Raw genomic sequence first — 25,174 nt, forward strand, 5'->3', positions numbered from 1 at the left:
TAACAAATACATATTTGTTATATGCTATATAACAGATATTGTTTGGGATGCTTAACAGATAAGGCAATCTGAAGTTTAAATGAGCAAATTCACTTACTTATAACAAACATAACATAAATTCATATTTACTTTACACTCTGTGTTACAGCCAGTGATGTGGTAAAGTTGGCTCCTAATGGCTCCAGATAAAGCTGATTATGTCATTTCTTCCCAGTTCAACATTTAGTGGAGAGTAGCTTGAAACTGGCCAAGTAAGGTGTATTTACACCATGGAAATCAGAAAACACTGACATTAAGGGGCTTTTATTCAGGTGCAAAGCCAACCACTATACCATCACACTACTGGCTGCAACCCATTAAGGGGTCACAAAATCAACTCAGTGGATTGTGATCAACATTTTCTAAAATTTAATAGAAAAGAATAAGATAAACATATCAGCATGCACTGTGTGTTGTAAGATCCAGCATCTTTTGAAGAATAAATATTAATTAACCAAAAAGAAAAAAAGAATAAGCACTTTTTTGGTGAAATTCAGTACCAATTTTATTTACCTATTAATCTGTAATGACATAAAATGTATTTCTTAATTTGGATCTGATGAAAAAAATTATGAAACCACTATTATAACCAAGAAAACAAATACATTCTTCTCTCACAAACATGTTTTACAACCTCTGTGGCCATCATATGCTTTGTGGTTAAAGATTAGATGCTTTAGAGAGAAATAAAAACTTCATAGTTAGTAGGTGAGTATTTAGAAGTTTTTTCGTTCTTCTCAAAGAAAACCAAAGAGGGAATGACAATTTATGACACACAGGACTCTTGAGTTTATGTATAGATTTAAAATTAAATAAGACCCCTGTCTCACCAGGATAGTGTGAAATCATTTTCATCATTTTGCTCCAGTGGCTTCTGGAATGTAAACCTTCTCTAACCTTCTGTTTCTTATCTTTGCTAAGAAGGGCAAAGCCAGCTTAGTACCTTGAGAATTCCCAAACCACTTATGTCAACATAATGATTTCTTCTCAAGATGCCTCATCAAACATACTTGTTTTTTCTTTAGTTTTAGCCAGGACTGAATCAGTTTTTTTCTTAATTCATTATTTTATTTCAATGTTATTCCTTTATTGAGTACTTGCTATATATCACATATTTTGGTGAATGTGAGGCATTAAAAGAAAAGTTTTAAAGATAAACTTTTTGTTTTAAACTGTGTCAGAGTCTACTATGAGGAATAAATACTAAACTATCCTGAAGAAATTAAACCTAAACCATTATTTAACCATGATTAAATAATGTGGTAGGTGCCAAAGCAAAGGAGCACACAAAGAGATCATTGCCCCTCTCCTTTCACAGAGTTAGTGCTCTCATTTTACTCAATCCTCAAAATCAGTACACAACAGAGAGGAGACAGGAAAGAAAGCAGGAGAAAGTAGGAGGGGTGGGAGAGCAGAAGAAAAAAATATTTTGCAGATATAGCCAGCTGTTCAAGAGTCATTCTTAACACCTGTCTCCTTTGCTGCCTCACCAGTGAAGCTGAGAAAGTCAAATGGTTACTTTCCCAGACTCTCTTGCAGCTAAAAGTTACTTTGTGAACTACGTCTAGACAAGGAGACATAAAACAATTCTGAGAAATTTCTGGACATATTTTCTTCACCCTCCTAGACATAAAGGGAGAATGTACGAGGAGAAAGTCTCTAACTCATACCACTTCTCATGAAACTGCAGCCCTGACAGGGAAGTAGAGATGTGAACCCAGGGCCCCAATGTCCCAGAATCAGTGAACCAACCCTAGAACTGCTACTCCTGACTTCTGTTTATGTGAAGAAATTAAGGACTTTATTGTTTATGCCACTGTTGGGTGGACTTATTATTACAGAAGTATTTTAAAACTCACGTTCTGGCTTAGATTCTAGGTATGGTTAACCACTATTTTCTTTCTTTCCAAGATGGGGCTCTTCACAAGTTGCATGCCTCCTACATTATAGGCAGAGCTTACCCTAAAACCATGTTGGTCTCTTTTCTCTCAAGGCCCATGTGGCCCAAACAAATAGAAAATGAACAGAAAAACAGACAAAGCTTATTATGTGGTACAGGCTATAAAACCAAAAAAGGAAGGCAAAATCAAAGCAGGATACAACTATTCAAACCATGCCAATTTAGGGGCATCTGGGTGGTTCAGATAGCTGAGCATCTGCCTTCAGCTCAGGTCATCACCTCCAGGTCCTGGGATCAAGCCCCATGTCAGACTCCCAGCTTAGTGGGGAATCTGCTTCTCCTTCTCCCTCTGCCTATCGCCCAGCTTGTGCTCTCTCTCTCTCTCCATTTCTGTCTCTGTAGCTCTCTCAAATGAATAAATAAAATCTTTTAAAAAAATGCCAGTTTAATAAAATATTGATCCTAGCAAATAAAATATCTGATATCTACATGAAAAGAGAGTTTACAGAAAGTGAGAGATGCCACATTTATCTCATGTTGAGTACCTATATTGCTGAACTTTAACCCAAAACAGACATTTAAGGATAGTGCTGCTCCTAAAAACAAAAGGTGAGTACTACCATATAAGCTGGGCCAGAGACCCCTCACCCTTATCATATTCCAGAGAAGGAAATGGTGCCATGTCACTTTATGTGACTGTGAACAAGTTAGAGGGTATAAAACTGAAGAGAGAGAAGCAGAAATTAGGAAACTGTCCTAACCCTGTATGAATGAGGATAGATTCACCAATCTCCAAACTGTCTCGATCTCCACCAAAGTCAATGTCTTTCCCTAGTTCTCAAACTCAAACTAACGAAGCTTATCCATATTTAAGGACTGATATTCTTAAAAAGAGGTGAGGACCAAAATAAGTCTTCAGTTCTATGCTTGGATTCTCCTCTGTATCTAGGAAGACCTACCGTTTGTGTATCCCCTGAGCTTCCCTTATTTGCCCCATTTAATTCACACAGTATCTAAATAAGCTTTTGCCTCAGGTTGTTTTAGATTTTCATCCTCTAATAAGAACCAGAAATTACTCCAATGCTAACACGTTGGGTTTTAGCTCTGATATTTTAAAATTTAATAGAATTTTCCCAGAAGGCCAAATCTTATTTCTCTGTCCCAATTTCTGACTGATGTTTTAAGAGTGTGATTCTACAGCTAGACTGGCTGGGCTGAAATTCTAACTCCTTGATTTATTAACTATATAAATATATATATGTATATATATAAATATATTTACATATATTTATTTATTTATTTGATAGGGAGAGCAGGAACACAAGCAGGGATAGTGGGAGAGGGAGAAGCAGGCCTCCTGTGGAGCAGGAAGCCCAGTGTGGGGCTTGATCCCAGGACCCTGGGATCATGACCTAAGCCAAAGGCAGACACTTAATGACTGAGCCATCCAGGCACCCCAAAGATTTTATTTATTTATTTGAGAAAGAGTGAGAGTGTGTGTGCAAGAGAGAGAGCCAAGAATGGGGGAAGGGGCAAAGGGAGAGGGAGAAGTAGGCTCCTCATTGAGCAGGGAGCCCCATGTGGAGCTCGATCCCAGGACCTGACCCAAGATCATGACCTGACCGAAGGCAGCCACTTAACTGACTGAGCCAGCCAGGCACCTTGGAGTTTGCCTTCTGAATACCAATGAGGAACTGGCTACCTGATTTGGGGTGAATACTTCTACTGGTTTAGTTCCCCTAGCCTTAGTCCCACAGTTTCTGGTTGATTTTCCTTTCCCCACTATTAGGGTCCCAGTCAATCTCATGGTCGAGAATCACAGGTCTTAACTTTTCCTCTTGGTCACATAATTGCTCTGCTCAGAAGTATTCATTACCAAAATGGACTTTCTAGATGAGTCCCCTTTAATATTCTTCAACATTTCAATACTTCATATGAATCAGGTTACCACCTAGCTAGAGAATTCATCCATTTCCAGTGACTGACCTACTGCGCTTTAACTTAACCCACCTCATTCCTATGCTTGGAATGCTCCTCGCATTTTTGCATCTAAATCTTACACTATAAAGCTCAATTCAAAAGTTACTACCTTCATAAAGCTTTTCCTGATCTCTTAACAGGACGTAATCTTTCCATTTTAGCTGAAATGTTTCTTTTAACCCTTATATTCTTTTTTCTCACCTCTAAGAAATCACTTATAAATCATATATCTTCACAATTAATTCATAAATCACATATATTACTGTTTGTTGTTACTATTGTCAGCTTGTGTACATTTATAGTACATAAATACAGCTATACTCTCAAAATACATGTTTCACACAAAGGAGAGAAGCACTCAGAACAAGACCTTAGATTAACCCCAACTAGATAGGGTATCACAAAGGAGCTCAGAACTAAGAGGAGTTATAATTATTGAACAGAAGAAGAGGACAATGGATATGATTACATTCTGTTTCACATAAATACTGTGACATTCCCCAGTCTCCTTTACACTCTCCTCTTTCCTGTGCCTTATTTGTGCATTAATACAACACCTGGGCTTCTGTGTGTGCACACATACACACACCCATAAGTGGTAGAGAATGCTAACTGCCCACCTAATACCCAGTTTATCCTTTCTCACTCACAGAATCTTGATTTCATTTGGAGGTACAATGTACCCATGTAGAAGGTTACATTTCCTAGCCTTCTGAAGTAGTCTATAAGGAAAGGAAGTTCTATAAAGGACAGTGTCTCAGATGGGAGAAACTCCTTCATCTTCATATTATTTCTTTTCACTTGAACGGTAATGGCTGGAGCAGTAGCAACTATTATGTAATAAGCCATAATTGAAAGGCCAATAAAACTGGACCTTGGCCTCCACATTCTTGAACCATATGAAACACTGTCTGCTACCACTTTACAGATTTTCCAGAAAATAAGAAAAAAATAAATAAATCCTATGATTACTACAATAGCTCCATTTCCATGTATTTAGATACATTTATAAAACTTTCCCAAAACAGGATCACTCCTACGTAAAACAATCTCAAATATTAAACATGTTCAAAACTTTGCCCTGAAACTTGGTCTGTCCTTAGTGTTTCCTATCATGTAAGCTGTGCCATCACCTGCTCCCTGGCTGAAAATAGACACCTTGTAACAGTCCTTGACAATTCCTGCTTCCTTATATTCCACTCTAAACAATATTAAATGTTTCTTAAATTATCCTAATTGACTCTATTACTACTACTGCTGCCCTGACTTTAGTCCTCACCTTTGTGGTCTTGGCTTGTGAGAGTGTGTCTATGAGACTCCTTCTGTATGTGCCTAAGTATAGGTGTATCATTTGCAGCTTGCCGCCCCCACCCCCCACCCCACTGGACTATGACAGCAAAGCTCTCGTTTGCGGTGTGTGCAAACAACCTTAGAGACTTCAGCGCAGCCATCATCTTTGTGGACTCCTACATGTTGACCTGATAAATACTTTGTATCTTTCCAGTATTTCAATGCTTTTAAGAAACAAATTTATTTATATTCAGTACTTTTGGTTGAAGAGGGGCAAGGAGCATTCAGGTTATGTCCAACCAGACATATTTTGTGATTTAGTTTGTTTGTATGTTAAGTTTTGAGCTTATATTTGGTAGGTTTTAATCTACAAAAATTCCAAGGGCCTGAATTTGGGAAATATTCCCTCATAGGAATTTGATTTTGTTTCTGTACAGATCTGACTGGAAACTGTTTTATCTCATTCAAGGTCATAGCTTAGTGTGGACTTTTCAGGTTTAGCTCCCTGACCATGCAGGAGGCCCAGTATTAGTCTCTAGATCCTACTGTGACAAGCATTTGCCTCAGGACAACACTGCTACTTTATGGCTCCAGTTCTGTGCTCTGATTTCAACTCCTTTTCTTTGTCTCTCCTTTTCACTTTTAGGTTTTGATTTTTCTTGAATCATAGAGATTTCCCTATTTTTTGCAGACTCAGCAATGCTTAAAAAAATACATGTTCTAATTTAGCTGGGATCTAGCTGAACTGTAGTAGGAGGGTTCCTCAGAAAAATCACATCTCCCACACTGCTAGAAATGGAAATCAAATATATGCTGTTTTGAAAAGAGACACCAGCTTTGTTCCTCTACACCCCTCAAACTCCCAGTATTAAAAGACTGTAGTAGGCAAAAAGATTTATTTAATAAAATATTTAATAAAATGTGTCAGAAAATACTGTCTTTACTAAAAAGGCAGCAATTCTATGTATTGTTGCAATGACGGGAATAATTCACTTTACCTTGACTAAGAAATTAGTCATACGTTTCTGTATGATATAATGCATGGCTTAATGCTGATATTAACCAGCTAATATTGCCTTGGGAGTTTTTAATATCATATACTGGATATCTGAAGATCTCTAAATACAAGCTAAGCTTATTTTTAAACAGTATGCTACATTTTCAAATGACATGCTCGATATCTTTCTTTTCAACTTCCAGATGCCTTTCCCAGTGAAGTACCTCTAAATTTAAAGCAATTATATCAAGAGTTAATCCTCGGAGACAATAAAGATGACTATAGAAGTATCTAGCTCTCTTAAAACTCCTACTGGTGACAAAAATAAAGAAACCATCTACAATATGAGCGCTATCATAGGCCCTTAAAATATTTCCATTTGATATAGAAATGGCAGAACCAGACTGAAAGATGCCACTAAAAGTTATCTACAGCCCTCCTCTGGTTAAAAACAAAACAAAACAAAAACAAAGCAAAAGTAAATGGCGGGATCGATGGTAGAATCACCTTAATACCCTATAACATATTAAGGCTGGGTGTAAACATGAAGGTTTACTTCAGGCTTTCAAAGGTTATACCATTCATGTTATCTGCAAATCTGCAGTATCTGAAGTACATTAACAATTCTAGAAGACTGCCTGGCATTGGACTGGGGATGAAAGACCAAGCACAAATCTGTGTCCCCAACAAGAGGTGCTCCTAGTAGCGATTTCCTCCTGAGGCCAGGGAAGAGGTTTCTATAAAACCACCTGAGGTGACTCTCCAGGGTCCTAGATCTTTCTCTACTCCTCCCATACTCCTAAGCCTCTGCAATGATCATATAAACTTAGAAGAAAAGTAAAATTACCTCTTCCCCTCAGACTGGGCCTGAAGGACTCAGCACACTAACACCAATTTCTGACAGTATACATAACAGGCAGGTACAGAGATAATTCTGTTAGGCCGAACAAACACATACAGATGATCAAGTCCAGAGGCAAAAAAAAAAAAAAAAAAAAAAAAAGTGATTTCCCATCTTGAGGTCAGTTTTAAGAAAAACAAGAAAACAAACAAAACAAAAACAGAAACCCACAAAATTTCCTAGGAAACCCCCTTAGAGATATGCTTTCTCATGCTTCATTGGTAAGAATTGTGTCTCATATCCATTCCTAAATAAGTGAAATTACCATAATTAATTGAGATTGAATGTCATCTATTTTGGGGGAACCTGGCTGGCTCAGTTGGAAAAGTGTATGACTCTTGATCTCAGGGTTGTGAGTTTGAGCCCCACGTTGGATGTAGAGATTACTTTAAAAACCAAAAAAGAAAATCATCTATTTCTGAGGCTATAGAAGGGCATAATCTTCCTAAACACTGATGCCTTAACAAAATTATCGTTCAATTAGCAAGGAAGAAATGATATGTGGATCTAGACAGGTAACTTTTCTACCTTTACAGGAAAAACAACCAAAAGAATTTGGCTCTCCAATTTCAAGGAAAAGAAGTAATATAAGTATTTCAAGTTAATTATGACAATAATAATCAATATTAAAACAAAATGCTCCAACAATTCAAGCTTGGGAAAATATATATGTTCTATAAAGCACTGCAATAAAACTGTTTCTGGTATTTCTTGTTCTCATAGGAACTACTGGCTCATAATGTACAAATATTTAAAAGCAGTTTTTAAAACATATGGTATAACTTCAGTATTCATAATGACTCAGAGAGCTTTGAGGTATTTTTGAAAATTGACATTCATGGCAGACCACCTCTATGGTCTACCACAGCATGCTGGGTAAACATATCATGTAAAACACATACTGTTTACATAGTACATATCATCATAAAACGTTGCAGTGTACATACCAGACTTTTCTACTATACTATGTTGGACTATTAATAACTCAAATTTACATCCCAAAGGGCTACCATGCCCCAACTCAAACTTAAAAACAGCTGTGCAAACAAAGTGAGGGTGAGGGGCAGGTGTATAAGATATGAAGGGAGAGACACATGACACACTTGACCATTCAGAGATATAATTCCATGGAACCCAAGTGCTAGATGTATGACAGGAAATAAGCTAACTTTGTACATGCAAACCCCTTGTCCTGTAATTTAAATATAATGATCAAACTGTATAGTGATGGATTTCTATTTTAGTAAGGAATAGGAGAACTATATAGTATATACTGTATATACAAAATGAGACTATATCCATATTCTAACTTTCCACATAGTTACTACTATATAGTCTATAAAAACTGCTGTTGTCTGCCTTAACATACACATACACACACACACCAAACACATGTACCCCCTGCTCTTCAACAAAGTTAAGCTATCAAAATTCTAGTAGTATTCATAATAATTATCTTGGACATTTTTTTGCTTGTCCAAGCTCTCCCTCCTTGATTTTGTCTAGTTTCTAGCCCTTAAGTTTATTATGCATTTATCACATAGTGTCTTGCCCTCTATGTTTGGTTTCCCAGGTTTTATTCTGAGCTCCATACCTTATGGACTTTTTTTGGGCTAATTACTCTAGCACTCCATACTTTGGACTCTGATACACCCTCCTGGGCCCATTTGGTTTCAGCCTTTGGTTTGGATCTACAAACTGGCATGTGAGTAGAGTCTCTAGGTCTGTGCATGAGAAAGGCTGAAATGACTATAAATAATGTTGAATATATTTCTACAAATCATCTTTTAAAGTTCTATATGTCTCCTTATGGAACCATCATAAATATCTTGTTTTCAAACATGCTGTTCATCAGAATTACCTATAGAGCTTCTTAAAAATATTTAATAAGGTAATGCTATATATATATATATATATGTGCATATATATATGTATATGTGCGTATATATATATATAGCACTAAATATAGTGCTATTCCTGGAGACTGTAATTCAGAAGGTCAGAAGCAGGTTCCTGGGATATATATACTCAAAGTATCATATTTGACCAGAATTGAGAAACACTGTTATAAAAATTGCAGGGGATGGTTCATATCTTCTTCCTTTAACTACAGCCAAGATAAGGCAAGAAAATGGAGATAAGGGCATGGGAAAGAGAGAAGGGTATAAGTTACCTTTGCCATCTGGCTTTTGAGATGAGAAAATGTGGTAGTCCAAAAGTAGGCAAAAGTGCAAATAAAGGTTGCTTTTGTTATTCCTATCACTTATTTTTCTGTATTTTTCTTCTACCTTTTGGCTTCCCACTTCTTTTCTTGACCTCCAAAATATTTGAAGGTACTCGTGTTGTATACATCTCTACCTACTTCATCGTAATACTCAGTCCTGTTGCTTTCTGCTTGTTCTTCAGTTTCCTGACAAGCAAAACTACCAAGCTTCTGTTTGTTTCAGGCATGCATAAGGAAAGCAAGCAGCAGTAAGATATTAATATCAGCTTTTGGCAGTTAAGCCTAGTATTGTTTACCTGATAATCTCAATGATTCTCAGTTAAGATTTTTTTTTTCAGTTAAGATATTTTTGATAAGAAAGCCTCTCCCTGAATTAATTCTGCCTATAAAGAGGGAAAATGAGTCTGTAGCTGCCAGTCACTGTTGTTACAAACCTTCCCAACACTCTTTCTTATGTAAATCCTCCAGTTAAAAATGTCCTATCCACTCAGTGAACAATGGCAACTTCCACTCTAGAGAAGGAAAAGATCCAAGACCAGTGCTTGAGATCTGTTAACTGAGAGACTTCCATTTCCAGAGCCTGAAAATCTGTAGTTATTTGGTTTAACTAATTTTCCCAGAAGATCCAAAGGTTATTTTATGAATAACTAGGTACTAAATAAATAAACTAACTAGGTACTAAATAAATAAACTAAGAGAACCAAAGAGAGATTCTGAGGAAATCACTTATGGGTAAACTGAAATCAGAAAATGGAAGTATCAATCACTCTAAAAGCTACCCTTTTCTTCGCACTGAAATGACCATTAGAACTATCATTATCACTGCTTCTGAAGAAGACATAAGAAAAAACAGGATGGGAGAAAAGACAGAGAGAAACAGTGACTACAGAAAGCAAAGAGAAGGAAATGTGATTTTGAACACTTATCACCCCAAGCCTTTGTTTCCTGGTTGCGTTACCCTTCCCATGTTGCCTAATTAACTCCTACTGATCTTTTTTTTTTTTTTTAGATTTTATTTATTTATTTGACAGACAGAGATCACAAGTAGGCAGAAAGGCAGGCAGAGAGAGAGGAGGGAGCAGGCTTCCCGCCAAGCAGAGAGCCCGACACAGGGCCCGATCCCAGAATCCTGGGATCACAACCTGAGCGGAAGGCAGAGCCCTCAACCCACTGAGCCACCCAAGTGCCCCTCCTACTGATTTTTTAAGTCACAGTGGATGTTGCCACACTGGGAACATAACATCAATGCCCACGTACCCCCATCATAGACTAAGCTACATGTTACTCTGCTATAAAATAACACAGGTATAATATTCTGTCTTACAGCACTTATTTACATTCTTTTGAAACTAATGTTGGAGGATTAGGAAATAGAGGAAAACACTCTTTCCGTATTTTGTGTTCTACAGTGAAATGACCATCTGTTCACTAAATTATGGTCTGCTGGAAGAAAAGTACCATTGTTTTCAGAAAATATAACTATGTAGGATTGAGTAAATAAAAAATAGCATATGAAATACCTTGGAATCACTAAAAAGAATAAAGCAACATTGTATGTGCTGATATGGAAAGATCACAATATATTAAGTGGAAAAAGTAAGGAAATGAACTGTTTATCTTTTGGTTCCCTAAAATATAAGAATATGAAGCATGTACATATGTGTATACATTTTCTTTTCTAGAAAATTACATAAGAAACCAAAAATATGGGTTGGGAGACTTTATTTTCATTTTTAATATCTTTCTATATTATTTGAATTTTCTATTCTAAATGATTTCTTGCAAATTAAGTTACTAACAGGGACTATATGGTTCCTAGGATTAAGAGCTACTTTTTTTATCCCTTGAGGGTGAAGATGATATCTCATACATTTTAATACCATCACTGTTTAGCACAGTATGGAACATAGCTGGCATCCAATGAATGTTGAACTGAACTGAACTTTGCTTGGCATCTATTTGAGTTTTTTACTTCTTTCCCAAAGTACTGACTTTTTATGGGGCCCTCCCAATCTCTCTTTATTAGACTACAGTGTCAAGTTCCATGCCTTGAAAATAGTAGCTAGTCAAGAAATGTTTATTCAATTATATTATCTCCTACCAGTATGATATGTAGCTGCCAATACAGTGATAGTGAACTTTTTCTATTGCTAGGCACTTGTCCTTGATTATCTATTCAACATACATATTATACAAATATTGATCTCCATGTATCATGTTTGAGGCAATGTGCTTAGTTCTGAAGATACAAAAGTGAATAAAAACCAGTTTCTACACTCTAAAGACCCATATATATATCAGATTTTCCCATGACAAGAAAGAAGTGGGAGTGACTGAAGATGTAGATTCACCTATCTTCCTTCCCCTTCCAGATTCTTCAAAGGCCTCTCCACTGAACATGCCCTTTGCAAATATATTGTTCATTTTAATTCAAATACATAGTCAATAAATACTTGTCAACAGTTTAATGCAATGATCTCAGAAAAGGTACTGGGGCACCTGGGCAGCTCAGTCAGTTGGGCAGCCAACTTTCAACTTTACCTCAGGTCATGATCTTGGAGTCCTGGGATTGAGCCAGTGTTGGGGTCCACACTCAGCAGAAAGTCTACTTGAGGATTCTCTCTCCCCCCACTCCACCCCTCCCTTTGCTCACACATGCTGGTGTGCATACTCTCTCTAAAATAAATAAATAAATCTTTTTAAAAAATACCTAAAGGCTGATGTAAAATTGATTGGCAAAGAAGTAACTAATCATTCTCTTAATTTTTTTTCTACTCTAGCAAGCAGCTTTTACCAAGTCCTTTAGGAATAGAATTAAAGAACTAGACATGAGGGGCGCCTGGGTGGCTCAGTGGATTAAGCCACTGCCTTCGGCTCAGGTCATGATCTCAGGGTCCTGGGATCGAGCCCCGCATCGGGCTCTCTGCTCTGCAGGGAGCCTGCTTCCTCCTCTCTCTCTGCCTGCCTCTCTGCCTACTTGTGATCTCTCTCTCTGTCAAATAAATAAATAAAATCTTAAAAAAAAAAAAAAAAGAACTAGACATGAGATGAAAAATGTACCAATGGTACTTCCTGGTTGCCATAAAATAATGAGTCAGTTAAATCTGAGTTTCTTCACATGTTCTACAAAAACCAGATAGAGAATAAAATTACTCATTAGCTGTAATTATACTACAACTTTTGATTTAAATATAAGTTAGTAAATAAACATCTTAAACTAGCAGAACCAGCTGAGAGATCACTCCAGAGGGAGAATCAGGTGGGGAAAATGGGTGTAACAGAGAGCAAAGTACAAAGCCAAAAAAGAGGATCTCATCCATGGTGGGAAATATTGAAGCTAGGTCTGAGACGTGATGATACAGAGTAATAGCTGCAAAGGCCCAGAAGGACCAGAGACAGCAGTCCTAAAAGGGTACTGCCTGAAGAGGAGGAGGTCCTTTGGAAGGGGAAGGCATCTCTGGGGGCATGATGGTGATAAAATGAAAGAAGGAAGAAGAGAGCTGAAATTAAAGGTCTTATACTATAGAACAATACTTATGAACTGAAGAATACATCAGGCATCTATACCTACCCCAAATGAGCCAATTATTTAAAAAAAACAAAACAACAACAACAAAAATATTTAATTGTACCTACAGAACAGGAAGCTGTTGAACTAAGAACCAAACCTCCCCTACATAAATCTTATGCTATTGCTGATGCAGGAAGACACTATTCATTTAATATTTTTAGAGCTGTACAACTGTGATTGTTTTGAAGGTCATTTTTCATTTCTTTTAGGAAAGATAGGAAATAAGACTGTACAATAATGTAGTATATGTGCTGCTGAAGCAAGCACAAGACTGTACAATAATGTAAATACTTGTGTATATACTTTGCTATACTTTTTTTCTGTTTAAGGTTCACTTTTTTCCCCAAATGTTTACGTTGAAAATTTCTGCACTCAGAGAAAAGTCAGAAATAATGGCATAAAAAAGATATGAATATTCTCCATGTAAATCGAACTGTGGTTAACTTTTTGCCAATTTGCTTTCTCTCACTCGTGTATTTTTATATCTTCACAACTTTACTTTTGTGAACCTTTTCCTAAAAGATACTTTTTAAGACACATAAAAGAATTCAAACTCAATTAACTTTTATTTCACAAAAAAATCTTTGTCAGTTTTAAGAATATCTCTGTTTCATCCAGTCAAACTTCAGTAGAATTATACAATCATAATTTCTGTTTCTTGGACATGGCTAATTGAAAAATAATTAAAATTTCATATTCAACTGGCTTTTAAAACTGAGAAGAGCATACAATACCATCCATATGCACACATCTTCCTGATGTAAAAATTTAGCAAGGGATAGTGGATGTTGATAAAGACTTCAGTATACTAATAGAAAAGAGAACTGCTAATGTTAATAGACTAAATAACCATCTAATCTGAACCAGTGGTTTTGAAAGCCTATCTTATAGAGAGATAGAACATATAAAATGGATCAGACAGAGGAGTTTCAGGTGTTGCTCTGGATGAAGGGCTATGAGATGTTTCAAGTTCTCAGGTACCTTCTCAGTCCAGGGAGTAGTCTGAATACTATTTTGATGTAACTGCGCAGTTATGCAGACTTTTTTCAAGATTTTATTTATTTGAAACAGAGAGAGAGAGATCACAAGTAGGCAGAGAGACAGCCAGAGGGGGAGGGAGAAGCAGGCTTCCCGCTGAGCAGAGAGCCCAATGCAGGGCTCAATCCCAGGACCCTAAGATCATGACCTGAGCCGAAGGCAGACGCTTAACCCACTGAGCCACCCAGGTGTCCTAATCGTGCAGATTTTTAAAATCGGAGTATGCTGACTCTTCAAAATACGGTAAGGAACTTTTCTTCTTTTTTTTTTTTTAGAAATATCAATACAGCTTACAAAACAGAGGCTTTAGAAATGAAAGCAAACTTAGCAACTATATATTCATCTCAAAATAACTTAGCTTTACTATTTAAGTAAAGGTATATCATATAAGTATTTTTAAACAGAAGTTGTCTAAAATGTACCACATAAAATCTTTAAATATTTGCAGTTTTTAGCATTCATTAATGCTAATATGTTTCTTTATGAAAAAGAAAATACAATAAAACACATAACGTGATAGCACATCAAATTTCATTTGATGTAACATTAAAATCACAAGAATATTAGATCAGGTATTCTCTCAAATGTTCATTCAAAATGTTACTGTCAATAATAAAAAAAGGAGAGATAGAAAATAGCTGTTATGCTCAAATAAATATAATTAAGAGATATGGAAAACTCTGTACCTTTATGTGGGTTTTCAAACTCTTCAGATAAGAGGTGGTAGCAACAGCCCACACTGCAAACTCCCTTGATTTCAGATTTGGCAGTAAATATTCGCAGAGTGTTTGGAGCAAGATCACCACAAGTATGCAGACCTACCATCAAACAATCCTTTAAAAATGAGAAGAAAAAATACATTTTGGCAATTAAAAGGAAGGCTATAAAACATTTCAGGTGAAGATTTTAAATGTTCATTAGAATATACGGAGCTTTAAAAAATGATCAAATTCTACCTAGAAAGTAGTATAAGTTTATTTTAAATGAATAATTATTTCCTTCATAGGCAAAATGACTGTGATCTTTTATCACAACTAACATACTTTTGAGTTGATTTTCTAATGTTTTCGGTTACTTAACCATTTGAATTTTCTCTGATCTCTTTTACAACTAATACTTGCTTAACAACTAGCCAAATTAAAGACTGGACAATCAAACAAAGCATGTCTTACGAGGACAAACTTGTGATCTGAGACACATTTATAGCTTCAAGTCAATATTTTTATTTACTTCTTTACAAACTGCCTGCCAAAACTTAAAAAATGCTGTCATAAAGAATAAATGCTGCTGGGGTGCCTGGGTGGTTCAGTGGGTTAAAGCCTCTGCCTTCGGCTCAGGTCATGATCCCAGGGTCCTGGAATCAAGCCCTGCATCGGGCCCTCTGCTCAGTGGGGAGCCTGCTTCTCCCTCTCTCTGCCTGGCTCTCTGCCTACTTCTGATCTCTATCTGCCAAATAAATAAAATCTTTAAAAAAAAAAAAAGAATAAATGGTTCTAAGGTGGCATTTCTACTCCAACACCAAAAACTATAGTTTATTCATTTTATCAAATATGGCAATACTAAGTTCAGTAATGGCTCAGTGGATTAAAGCCTCTGCCTTCGGCTCAGGTCATGATCTCAGGGTCCTGGGATCGAGCCCCGCATCGGGCTCTCTGCTCCACAGGGAGCCTGCTTCCCTTCCTCTCTGCCTGCCTCTCTGCCTACCTATGATCTCTCTGTCAAATAAATAAAATATTTAAAAAAATTTTTTTTAAATGTACACATGTACAGAATGGGTACACACGTACACTTATAGATCTTAATCAATATACCAAGTTTGTTTTAACTCTTCCGTGTCTTAACTTGCTCATCTATAAAATGAGGATAATAATAGTACCTATCTCAATGGGTTGTTGTAAAACTCAAGTAAGCTAATACTCATAAATTAGTACAATCTCTAGCACACAATAAAATTCAGTGTTTTCTATTCTTATCATCACCATGTTACTATAAATTCAAAATAACAGACATGTTAAGTTGTGAATAAAGTATATTTTTATGACTGTCTTCAGAACAAATACAATTACTTTACTTAAGTTATTCTACTAAAAATGTCTTTTTAGCCCATGTATTCAGACCTTAAGCAAGGCTTAAGTCTAAACTTTCTAAACAAAAAATTGTACCTATAAGCAGCTTTAACCTGACAGAACATTCAGTTGCTTCAACTGCCACAGCCTTCAAAGTTTTTGGAGTGCTGTACAACTCTTTTGTTTTCCAGATGACTAGACAGTTTGGGTAGGTTTTACTTAGATGTTGCAACATTGTAAGCAGAAAGGAATTTAGAGAGGAAGTGTCTATTGCTAATTAGGGGTAGAACAACAGAGGTATAAATTTCTCTTTAAATTTAGCTAAGATCAGGGCACTTGGGTGGCTCAGTGGATTAAAGCCTCTGCCTTCGGCTCAGGTCGTGATCCCAGGGTCCTGGGATTGAGCCCTGCATCAGGCTCTCCGCTCAGCGGGGAGCCTGTTTCCCTTCCTCTCTCTCTCTCTGTGCCTCTCTGTCTACTTGTGATCTCTATCAAATAAATAAATAAAATCTTAAAAAAAAAATTTAGCTAAGCTCTCCTGAAATACAGGAATATTTAATATCATTCTTCACTACATTCATCATATAATATTAATTAATATTATCAGGTATCAGTCAAAAATATGCAATCACTATTTTGTTCTAATAGTAAAATATTTAAGTATTGTATATGGGCGTTATGGGGAGGGGAGGGAAAGTACTGGTTAATTTAGGTTATTAAAGTGCTAATTCACTATAGGACTCAAGAAACATTTTTCCATGGGCACCTGGGTGGCTCAGGGTGTTAAAGCCTCTTGTCTTCAGCTCAGGTCATGATCCCACCAGGGTCAGATGTAGGACTGAGCCCTACATCGGGCTCTCTGCTTGCCGGGGGGCCTGCTTCCCTTTCTTTCTATCTGCCTGCCTCTCTGTCTACTTGTGATCTCTGTCTGTCAAATAAATAAATAATAAAATCTTAAAAAAAAGAAACATTTTTCCAGCTAATCTTATATTAGATTCTTATAATAGTTTGTATATAGCCTCTGATCATATTTCTTAGTTCCTTAGACTAATGTAATAAGATTAAGTTAAGGAAACTACTATTAAAAGTTAATTCTATGTCTTAGAGCATTTTTACAAATTAAGGAAATCAAAAGTGAAATCACCTCCAGATCTTTAATAATATCATGTAGTTGTGAATCAGCAGTGATAACAGATGTTAAAGGTGAATATACATTTAATTCACTTGACTTTGATGTATGTTTTCTTCTCTCTTTATTTGTTTCAGACATTTTTGTCTTAGGTATCTGGAATAAAGCAGGTTCTATGGCATCAGTAGGCAAAAGGTCTACAAGAGAAAAGGCATTTTCAAAACACAAGTTTTCTTCTTGATGTGAATATACATGTAGGTTTTCCATTTGTGTTCTAATTTCAGAAATCACAGAATTTGAAAAATCTGGCAAAAAATCTGAGGTAGGCAACTTTTCTTGATTCGCAGGACTGTTGTTACATATTCCTTCAATATCTACTTTATACTTAATTTCATCTTGCACTTTCCTCTCTTTTGTCATTTTTAATACCAGTCCACTGGCATCTAAGTTTGACCGAGTATGGTAGACTTTCCAATGTTTCTTCAATTTCCTGTTTCTCTCCTCAGCTCCATGAGTATTGGTATTTGATGAATCAATTCCATAAACTTTTAAGCCATACTTCAAGGACAAAAAAGAGCTTAGGTAGCCTTTTCCAGAACCCAGGTCAATTACCTAAAGTAAGAAAAACAGAATGAAGTAAGTATTTTAGTCAGATGAGAACAGAAAGCATTCTCAGTATCTTTTTTAAAAGCAAGTAAAGAAATGGTCGTATAACTTATACAACCTGTTATGTTTTTTAATTTTTTGATTCCTATTAAAAACCAACCGTTTTCATCATTTTTATTAGACATTTTAAAAGAGATTCTAGACAGTATAATAAGTCAAGGAAAAGATGCATAAGATATAAATATGGGGGAAAACTGTCTTTCTTCATAGATGACATGATTTGCATCTGCAGAAAATCTAAAGGAATATACAAAATTAACAGAACTTGCAAGTGAATTTAGCAATGTGTCAAGATACAGGATTGTTAGAAATTAATAAAGAGCCATCAGAACATATATAATACAGTAGCAAAGAACAATGAGAAAATAAAATTTAAAACCAAGTGAATTAAATTAGCAAGAAAATAGAATACCTAAGAATAAATTTAATGAAGGTTCTTCAAGGCCTATTCACTGAAAACTATAAAAGTGGAGAAAAAATTGAAAGATCTAAATAAAGATACACCATGCTCACGAAATGGCAGACTCAAAATGAAGTTGCCCAAGATGACTTACAGATTCAAAACAATCCTAATCAAAATCCCAGCAGGGTTTCTTTAAAAAATTGACAAGTAGATATTATAGTTTATATGAAAAGGCAGAGTACCCAGAATAACCAAAACAATTTTGAAAAAGAATAAGGCTAGAAGATTCACCCTGATTTAGGAATTAATATAAAACTGCACTAACAAAAACAGCATAGTTCTGGTATAAAAACAGATAAGTAAATCAACAGAAAAGAACAGCATATGGAAATAGACCCAAACTTAAATAATTAACTGATTTTTTTTTTTAAAGATTTTTTAATTTATTTGACTGACAGAGATCACAAGTAGGCAGAGAGGCAGGCAGAGAGAGAGAGGGGGGAAGCAGGCTCCCTGCTGAGCAGGGAGCCCGATGCGGGGCTTGATCCCAGGACCCTGAGATCATGACCTGAGCTGAAGGCAGAGGCTTTAACCCACTGAACCACCCAGGCGCCCCTATAATTAACTGATTTTTGACCAAATGGCTAAGGTAATCCAATAGAGAAGATAATCTTTTTACCAAATGACGCTAGTATATTGGATGTCTGTCCAGGAAAAAAGTGAACTTTGCCTGGTCACACAGCAAAAACAAAACTTAGTTAAAAGTGTATTACATATCTTAATATGATAGTAAAAATTATTAAGTTCTGGAAGAAAGCATGAGAACATCTTTGTGACACTGAACAGGCAAAGATTTCTTATGTAGGACACAAAAAGTATTTGCTACAAAACTACTAATTGAAAAAATGGACTTAATTAAAATTAAAAATTTTGCCATTAAAAATAGTTAAAAAAAAGAAATATCAGGCTGCCTCAGTGGCTCAGTCATTAAGTGTCCGCCTTGGACTCAGGTCATGATCTCAGAGTCCCATGTCCGGCTCCTTGCTCATCAGGGAGCCTGCTTCTCCCTTTCTCTCTGCCTGCCGCTCCTCCTGCTTGTGCTCTCTCTCAATCCGTCAAATAAATCTTAAAAAAAAAAAAAAAAAAAGAAATATTTGTAAAACATGTATCTGACCAATGGTTTGTATGCAGAGCATATAAAAAATTCTTACAATTCAAAAATAGGATAAGTGGGGTGCCTGGGTGGCTCAGTGGGTTAAAGCCTCTGCCTTCGGCTCAGGTCATGATCTCAGGGTCCTGGGATCGAGGCCTGCATCAGGCTCTCTGCTCGGTGGGGAGCCTGCTTCCCCCCCGCTCTGTCTGTCTCTCTGCCTACTTGTGATCTCTATCTGATAAATAAATAAAATCTTAAGGAAAAAAAGGATAAGTAAACTTAAAAACTGGCAAAATATTTGAATGCGCACTTCACAAAAGAAGATAGACAAATGGCCAATATGAAAAGGAGCCCGAAATCACTAGTCATCAGGGAAATGCAAATTAAAATCATAATGAGATGCACACAAATGTAAAGTGGTACAGGCACTTTGAAAAACACTAGGTAGCTTATCATAAAGTTAAAACATACACCTATTATATGACCTACAAATCCCATTTCAGGCTCTTTGCCAAAGATAAATGAAAACATGTCCACACAACGTCTTGTATGTGAATATTCATAGTAGCTAAAAAAAAAAAAAAAGGTAACATCGCAAATGTCCATTAACTTGTAAATGGCAAAACAAATTGTAGTATATCTATACCATGGCATAAAGAAAAACAAAGAGTAAATACAACATTGATGACTCTCAAAAGTTATATGCTGAAGGAAACAAATCAAACACAAAAGTCCTCATCCTGGGGCACATGAGTGGCTCAGTTGTTAGGCGTCTACCTTGGGCTCCAGTCATGATCCCAGTGTGCTGGGACTGAACCCCATACTGGGCTCTCTGCTGATGGGAAGCCTGCTTCTCCCTCTCCCACTCTCCCTGCTTGTGTTCCTGCTCTCGCTCTCTCTCTCTGTCAAATAAATAAAATCTTAAAAGAAAAAAAAGTCTTCATCCTATTTGATTCTATCTATATGATATTCTAGAAAATTCATAACTACAAGTTGGTCAGGGGTGCCTGGCTGGTTCAGTCGATAGTGCATATGACTCTTGATCTCAGATTTGTGAGTTTGAGCCCCATGTTGTGGATAGAGTTTATGTCAAAACAAAGCAAAACACAACTACAAGCAGGTCAGCAGTTGCCTGAGAGTGAAGAAAGAAATAACTCGCAGAAGGGCATAAAGAAACTTTTTATGGTGGCAAATATTTTTATTATGGTGGTGGCTACACAATTGCACATACTGAATTCACCAAAATGTACATCTAGAACTGGCGAATATGTAAATTATACCTCAATAAAACGAAAAATAAAAGAAAGATTACAAGATTACAAGAAATCAAGATTGCTCCTGTACTGGCATATCATTTTGTAAGAAATAAATGAACAATTACAGGAATATCATCATAAGAAATCAGCATCTAATTTAATGTCTATCCTAAAATCAGTTAAACACTGATCTAAGTATGAGCCACTCAAGGAAACATGTATTTGAAGTAATGTCATTAATTAAATCCTCAAAAATTTCAGGGTCTTACAATTTAAGCAGTTTGTAGGTAAGACTCCATTACATAATTCCCATAAATAAGTTTACAAAGAATTCCCTCTGCCCTTTTTAATGTTTACTTCTGGGGTAGGTTTATGGGAAATACAGAAGCATTATATATCTTGATTTTAAGGAATTACAACCTAACTGAAGATACCAAACCCATATGCAGGAATACAAGGGCTATACAGTAGAAACTAATAGTCAGTTCTCCCCTGTCTGAATCTCCAAAGAAAGCAAAGCTCTCTATTCCTTTCCTTCTATGAAACACTTACTGATACTGATGACAGCCTTCAAGTCAGCAACCAGTGGGTTGCTTATGAGCACCAGCACATTTGTTCCTACCAGTGTAAATGTTTTCTTACCAAGAGGTAACTGATTTTGTTTCTATATCTGTTTATGGCAATTCCACATGTGAATCAAGAATATGCTGGCTCCAAGTACCAGAACATCAAGTTTTGAACAATGAAGAAAATTCACTTCACTTTAAGAAATCTGGTGGTACAGTGGCTGAACCATTCAGAGGCTCAACCGCATACAGCCTTTGGGACATCTTATTTGTAACTTCTCCGGTTCTAAGATGGCTGTGGAAAAGAATCATGCCTTCACAATATTATATCTAAAAACATTTTCAGTAATGGGCGAATTTTCCTAGGAAATCTGTCAGCTGATTTACACTCCTATTTTATTAATCCAAGTTGACTTTTATCCCCCTCCAGACTGGTCTTTTAGGAGCATATGTCAGGTGAGCAATACAATGAAAACCTCTATGCAATTAGGTACCATAAACTGTACAACTTTTTGCCTTCAAACTATCTGGTCTGAATAGCAAAATCTCCACCATCCTGATCTCCTGTCCTTTACTCAGAGTAGGTTTGTCCTTGCTGATCATCTTACAGGATTGAAAATAAAGGATTTTCCAGTCCAATGCCTGGTGGGAGGTATCTTCCTAGTCTCCTAATTCTGTTTAGGAGACTTTACCACAGAAACATTGTTACACATAGTGATGACATTTCTTAACACTATTAGTATGGTAATACACTTCATATAGAAGAGTTATAAATTTTTTGAGTCTGCCTTTTTAAATAGAAATAGTATTTAAGGCATACAATATGATGTTTTGATATACATAATGAAATGATTACTACAGGCAAGCTAATTAACATAGCCATCCCTTCACACAGTTACATCTTTTTTGTTTTGTTTTTAAATAAGGAGACTCACAGTATCTTTTTTTTTTTATTAGTTTCAGAGGTAGAATTTAGTGATTCATCAGCTGCGTATAACACGCAGTGCTCATGACATCAAGTGCCCTCCTTACTGCCCATCACCCAATTATCCCTCCCCCCACCTTCAGCAACCCTCGGTTTGCTTCCTAGAGTTCAGCATCTAGAAGAGTTATATTTTGTTGTCTGACCTAGAGATCTAATTACCATTCGAGGTTAATGACTTCCAAATTTATAATTCTGTATGAAATTCTTCCATGAACTTCATATTCATATAACCAAAGTCTACTAAACATTTCCACCTGAATACCTAGGAGAAGTCTCAAATTTAATATTTTCAAAACTAAGTTCTTGATATTATCTGTAAAACCTGCTCTTCCCATAATATTCTCCATCATAGTTGATGATATCTCTATACTTACTTCCAGGTGGAAAATACAACTCATTTCTTTCTCTCATACCTTCCATGCGAACTGTGAGCAAATCCATAAACTTAGCAACTGCCCCTATGCCTGCCTTACTGCAACGACCTCCTCAGTAGTCTCCCTGCTCCTTTCCCTTAAGTCTATACTCAAAAGAACAAAACAAAGTCTGATCATAACACTCCTCTTAGCAAAATCTCTCATCAACTCTTTCGTCTTATCTCTTCCTTACTAACCTCCTTTGTTATTGGGATTTATGTCTTAGCTCTGAAAACTCTTGACGTGCTCAAGCAGGAACCAATTTCTGGAGAGAACCAGCCTGAATGTCTAAAAAGACTATGGTTAAAAAGGGCAAAGACAGTGAAAATATCTGCTTTGTAACAGCCCTCAACACAGCAACCAGAGTGATCCAGTGTGTCCAACAGTTTCACACCTCATCAGGATAAAAGCCCAAAATATCACAATGGCCTCTGAGACTCTACAATTTTATGACCTGCCTTCTACCACTCCAACCCCAGCTCTTACTACTTTGCCCTTAATCTCTCTACTGGAGTTGACCTGGCTTTCAGGCTCTTTCAAGAACACACAGACATATTCCTACTCTAGGGCCCCTGAGCATGTTATCCCTTCTATCTGAAAAGTTTTCTGTCCAGATATTCTAATGGGTAACTCTTACCTCCTGAAGAAAGCCTTAATTCAAATGAGTTTAAAATGAGTTCTTATTTGTTCCTTCCTAATCAAAAACTTTAATCTCCCATCTCTGAGTTAGCTACTTCCTTTTGCTTTTTACTTTATCTCTTTAAACTACATCAACACATACAAAAATATACACTTTTTTAAAAAAAGATTTTATTTATTTATTTGTCAGAAAGAAAGATCACAAGTAGGCAGAGAGGCAGGCAGAGAGTGGGGGAAGCAGACTCCCTGCTGAGCAGAGAGCCCAATGCAGGGCTCGATCCCAGGACCCTGAGATCATGACCTGAGCCAAAGGCAGAGGCTTAACCCACTGAGGCACCCAGGCACCCCCCCCAATATACTTACAATCACTTTATTATCTATCTCTTCCCATTAGAATGTAAATACCATGGGGCAAAGATATCATTCGTTTTGTTCACTACTCCATTCTCAGTATCTATAATGTTGCCTGACACACGGTAGGAGCTAATGAAATATCTATTAAAGTATGCATGTATGCAGGTATGAGTGAATAAAAACATTTTGGAAATAAAAATTAAGAAGCCTTGGTAATGTGAGTGAGAAAGGCAAAAGTTTTTGGCAAACAGGGAGCAATGTGGCTGAGGCAAAAATGAATTCTGTTTTGTTTTCTTCTCTGGTGTCTATGGTCACTAGTAAAGTTAGGTATTTCAGAATCTGGGTTTCCATCTATCCCCATGAAATCTGTATTTATTAAACATGCATTTTAAAAGTAAAAGCTGTACATATACAATAGATCTTAAACTTTACTATTGTGAGAATTAAATATTGCTATAAAGTGATTTCAAGAGAAAGACTTTGTAAGTCTGTAACTTAGGTTATTTCATTCCCTAAGAACAGGACTTAGTGCTATAATAGAGTCCCCTGAAAGCAGGTCTAACATGATATATTAAAGTATTTCAAAAATTTTTTCTCTACACTTTAGAAATACAATAATGTGCTGTATGAATTTAAAGTTATTTATTATGTAATAGCTCATATAAATAAAGAATAAATGTAGTTTAAAACTTTTTTTTTTTGTTAAGATTTTATTTATTTGACAGAGAAAGAGATCACAAGTAGGCAGAGAGAGAGGGGAAGCAGGCTTCCTGCCAAGCAGCAAGCCCGATGAGGGACTCCATCCCAGGACCCTGAGATCATGGCCGGAGCAGAAGGCAGAGGCGCAACCCACTGAGCCACTCAGGTGCCCCCACAGAGCAGATTCTACCACAAAGATTTAAGTATAAGCAAATTATTTGGGAGGGAAGTAGAGAGCTGAAAAGGAGAAAGGAAGGCAGCCCAATAAAAGCTGTGCTATTGGGGCACTTGGGTGGCTCCATGGGTTAAAGCCTCTGCCTTCGGCTCAGGTCATAATCCCAGGGTCCTGGGATGGAGCCCCACATCGGGCTCTCTGCTTAGCAGGGAGCCTGCTTTCCCCGCCTCTGCCTGCCTCTCTGCCTACTTGTGATCTCTTTCTGTCAAAAAAATAAATAAATAAAATCTAAAAAACAAAAAAAAAAGCTGTGCCATTAAGAAAGATACTACTTTAGAAGCTAGCATACAACACATACCTCAGAATCATCCTACTTGAAATGTCAAGGAGTTGATGTATTTGTATACCAACTTTCATCAATCATTAATTCAAGGCTGTTCAAAGGGAAGAATTAATATCCAGGACCTATAGACAAGTAATGCGTTGCTTTGGCAGCCAGAAAAAACCCACGGGGAAAATGCAGATACTGTCAGGTAGAAGGTAGGCTGGCATACCATGGAATGTCAGAGAATATTTGGGTTAGCTTCCAGTAGTATCTGCTATAACAATGAACTCACCAGCCATCCTACGAATGAAAATATGAGTATTTCCACTGCACATACCTATGTTTTCCTTCCATATCTCATCTCACTGCTTTCTCGGCCAGAAGTAACAACTATTCCCAAATTAT

The 25,174-nt window shown here is 36.6% G+C and overlaps 1 protein-coding gene across 12 annotated transcripts in view; it reads right to left on the bottom strand.

Annotated features, from left to right (window-relative positions):
- The window catches only part of METTL25 (methyltransferase like 25), a 159,239-nt gene that overhangs the window by 109,116 nt on the left and 24,949 nt on the right, over positions 1 to 25,174 (bottom strand). For all 12 annotated transcript variants that reach the window (XR_006819589.1, XR_006819592.1, XR_006819591.1 and 9 more), the window contains exons 4-5: positions 17,151 to 17,747; positions 14,627 to 14,774 (exon numbers count right to left, since the gene is read on the bottom strand). Coding sequence is in view for 1 of the 12 variants with exons in the window: in XM_046011187.1 (XP_045867143.1) it covers positions 14,627 to 14,774; positions 17,151 to 17,747 (745 nt within the window). In the remaining 11 variants the exon portion in view is untranslated. The remainder of the gene's footprint in view (positions 1 to 14,626; positions 14,775 to 17,150; positions 17,748 to 25,174) is intronic.

Source organism: Meles meles, chromosome 7, assembly GCF_922984935.1.
Source record: "Meles meles chromosome 7, mMelMel3.1 paternal haplotype, whole genome shotgun sequence".
NCBI lineage: Eukaryota > Metazoa > Chordata > Mammalia > Carnivora > Mustelidae > Meles > Meles meles.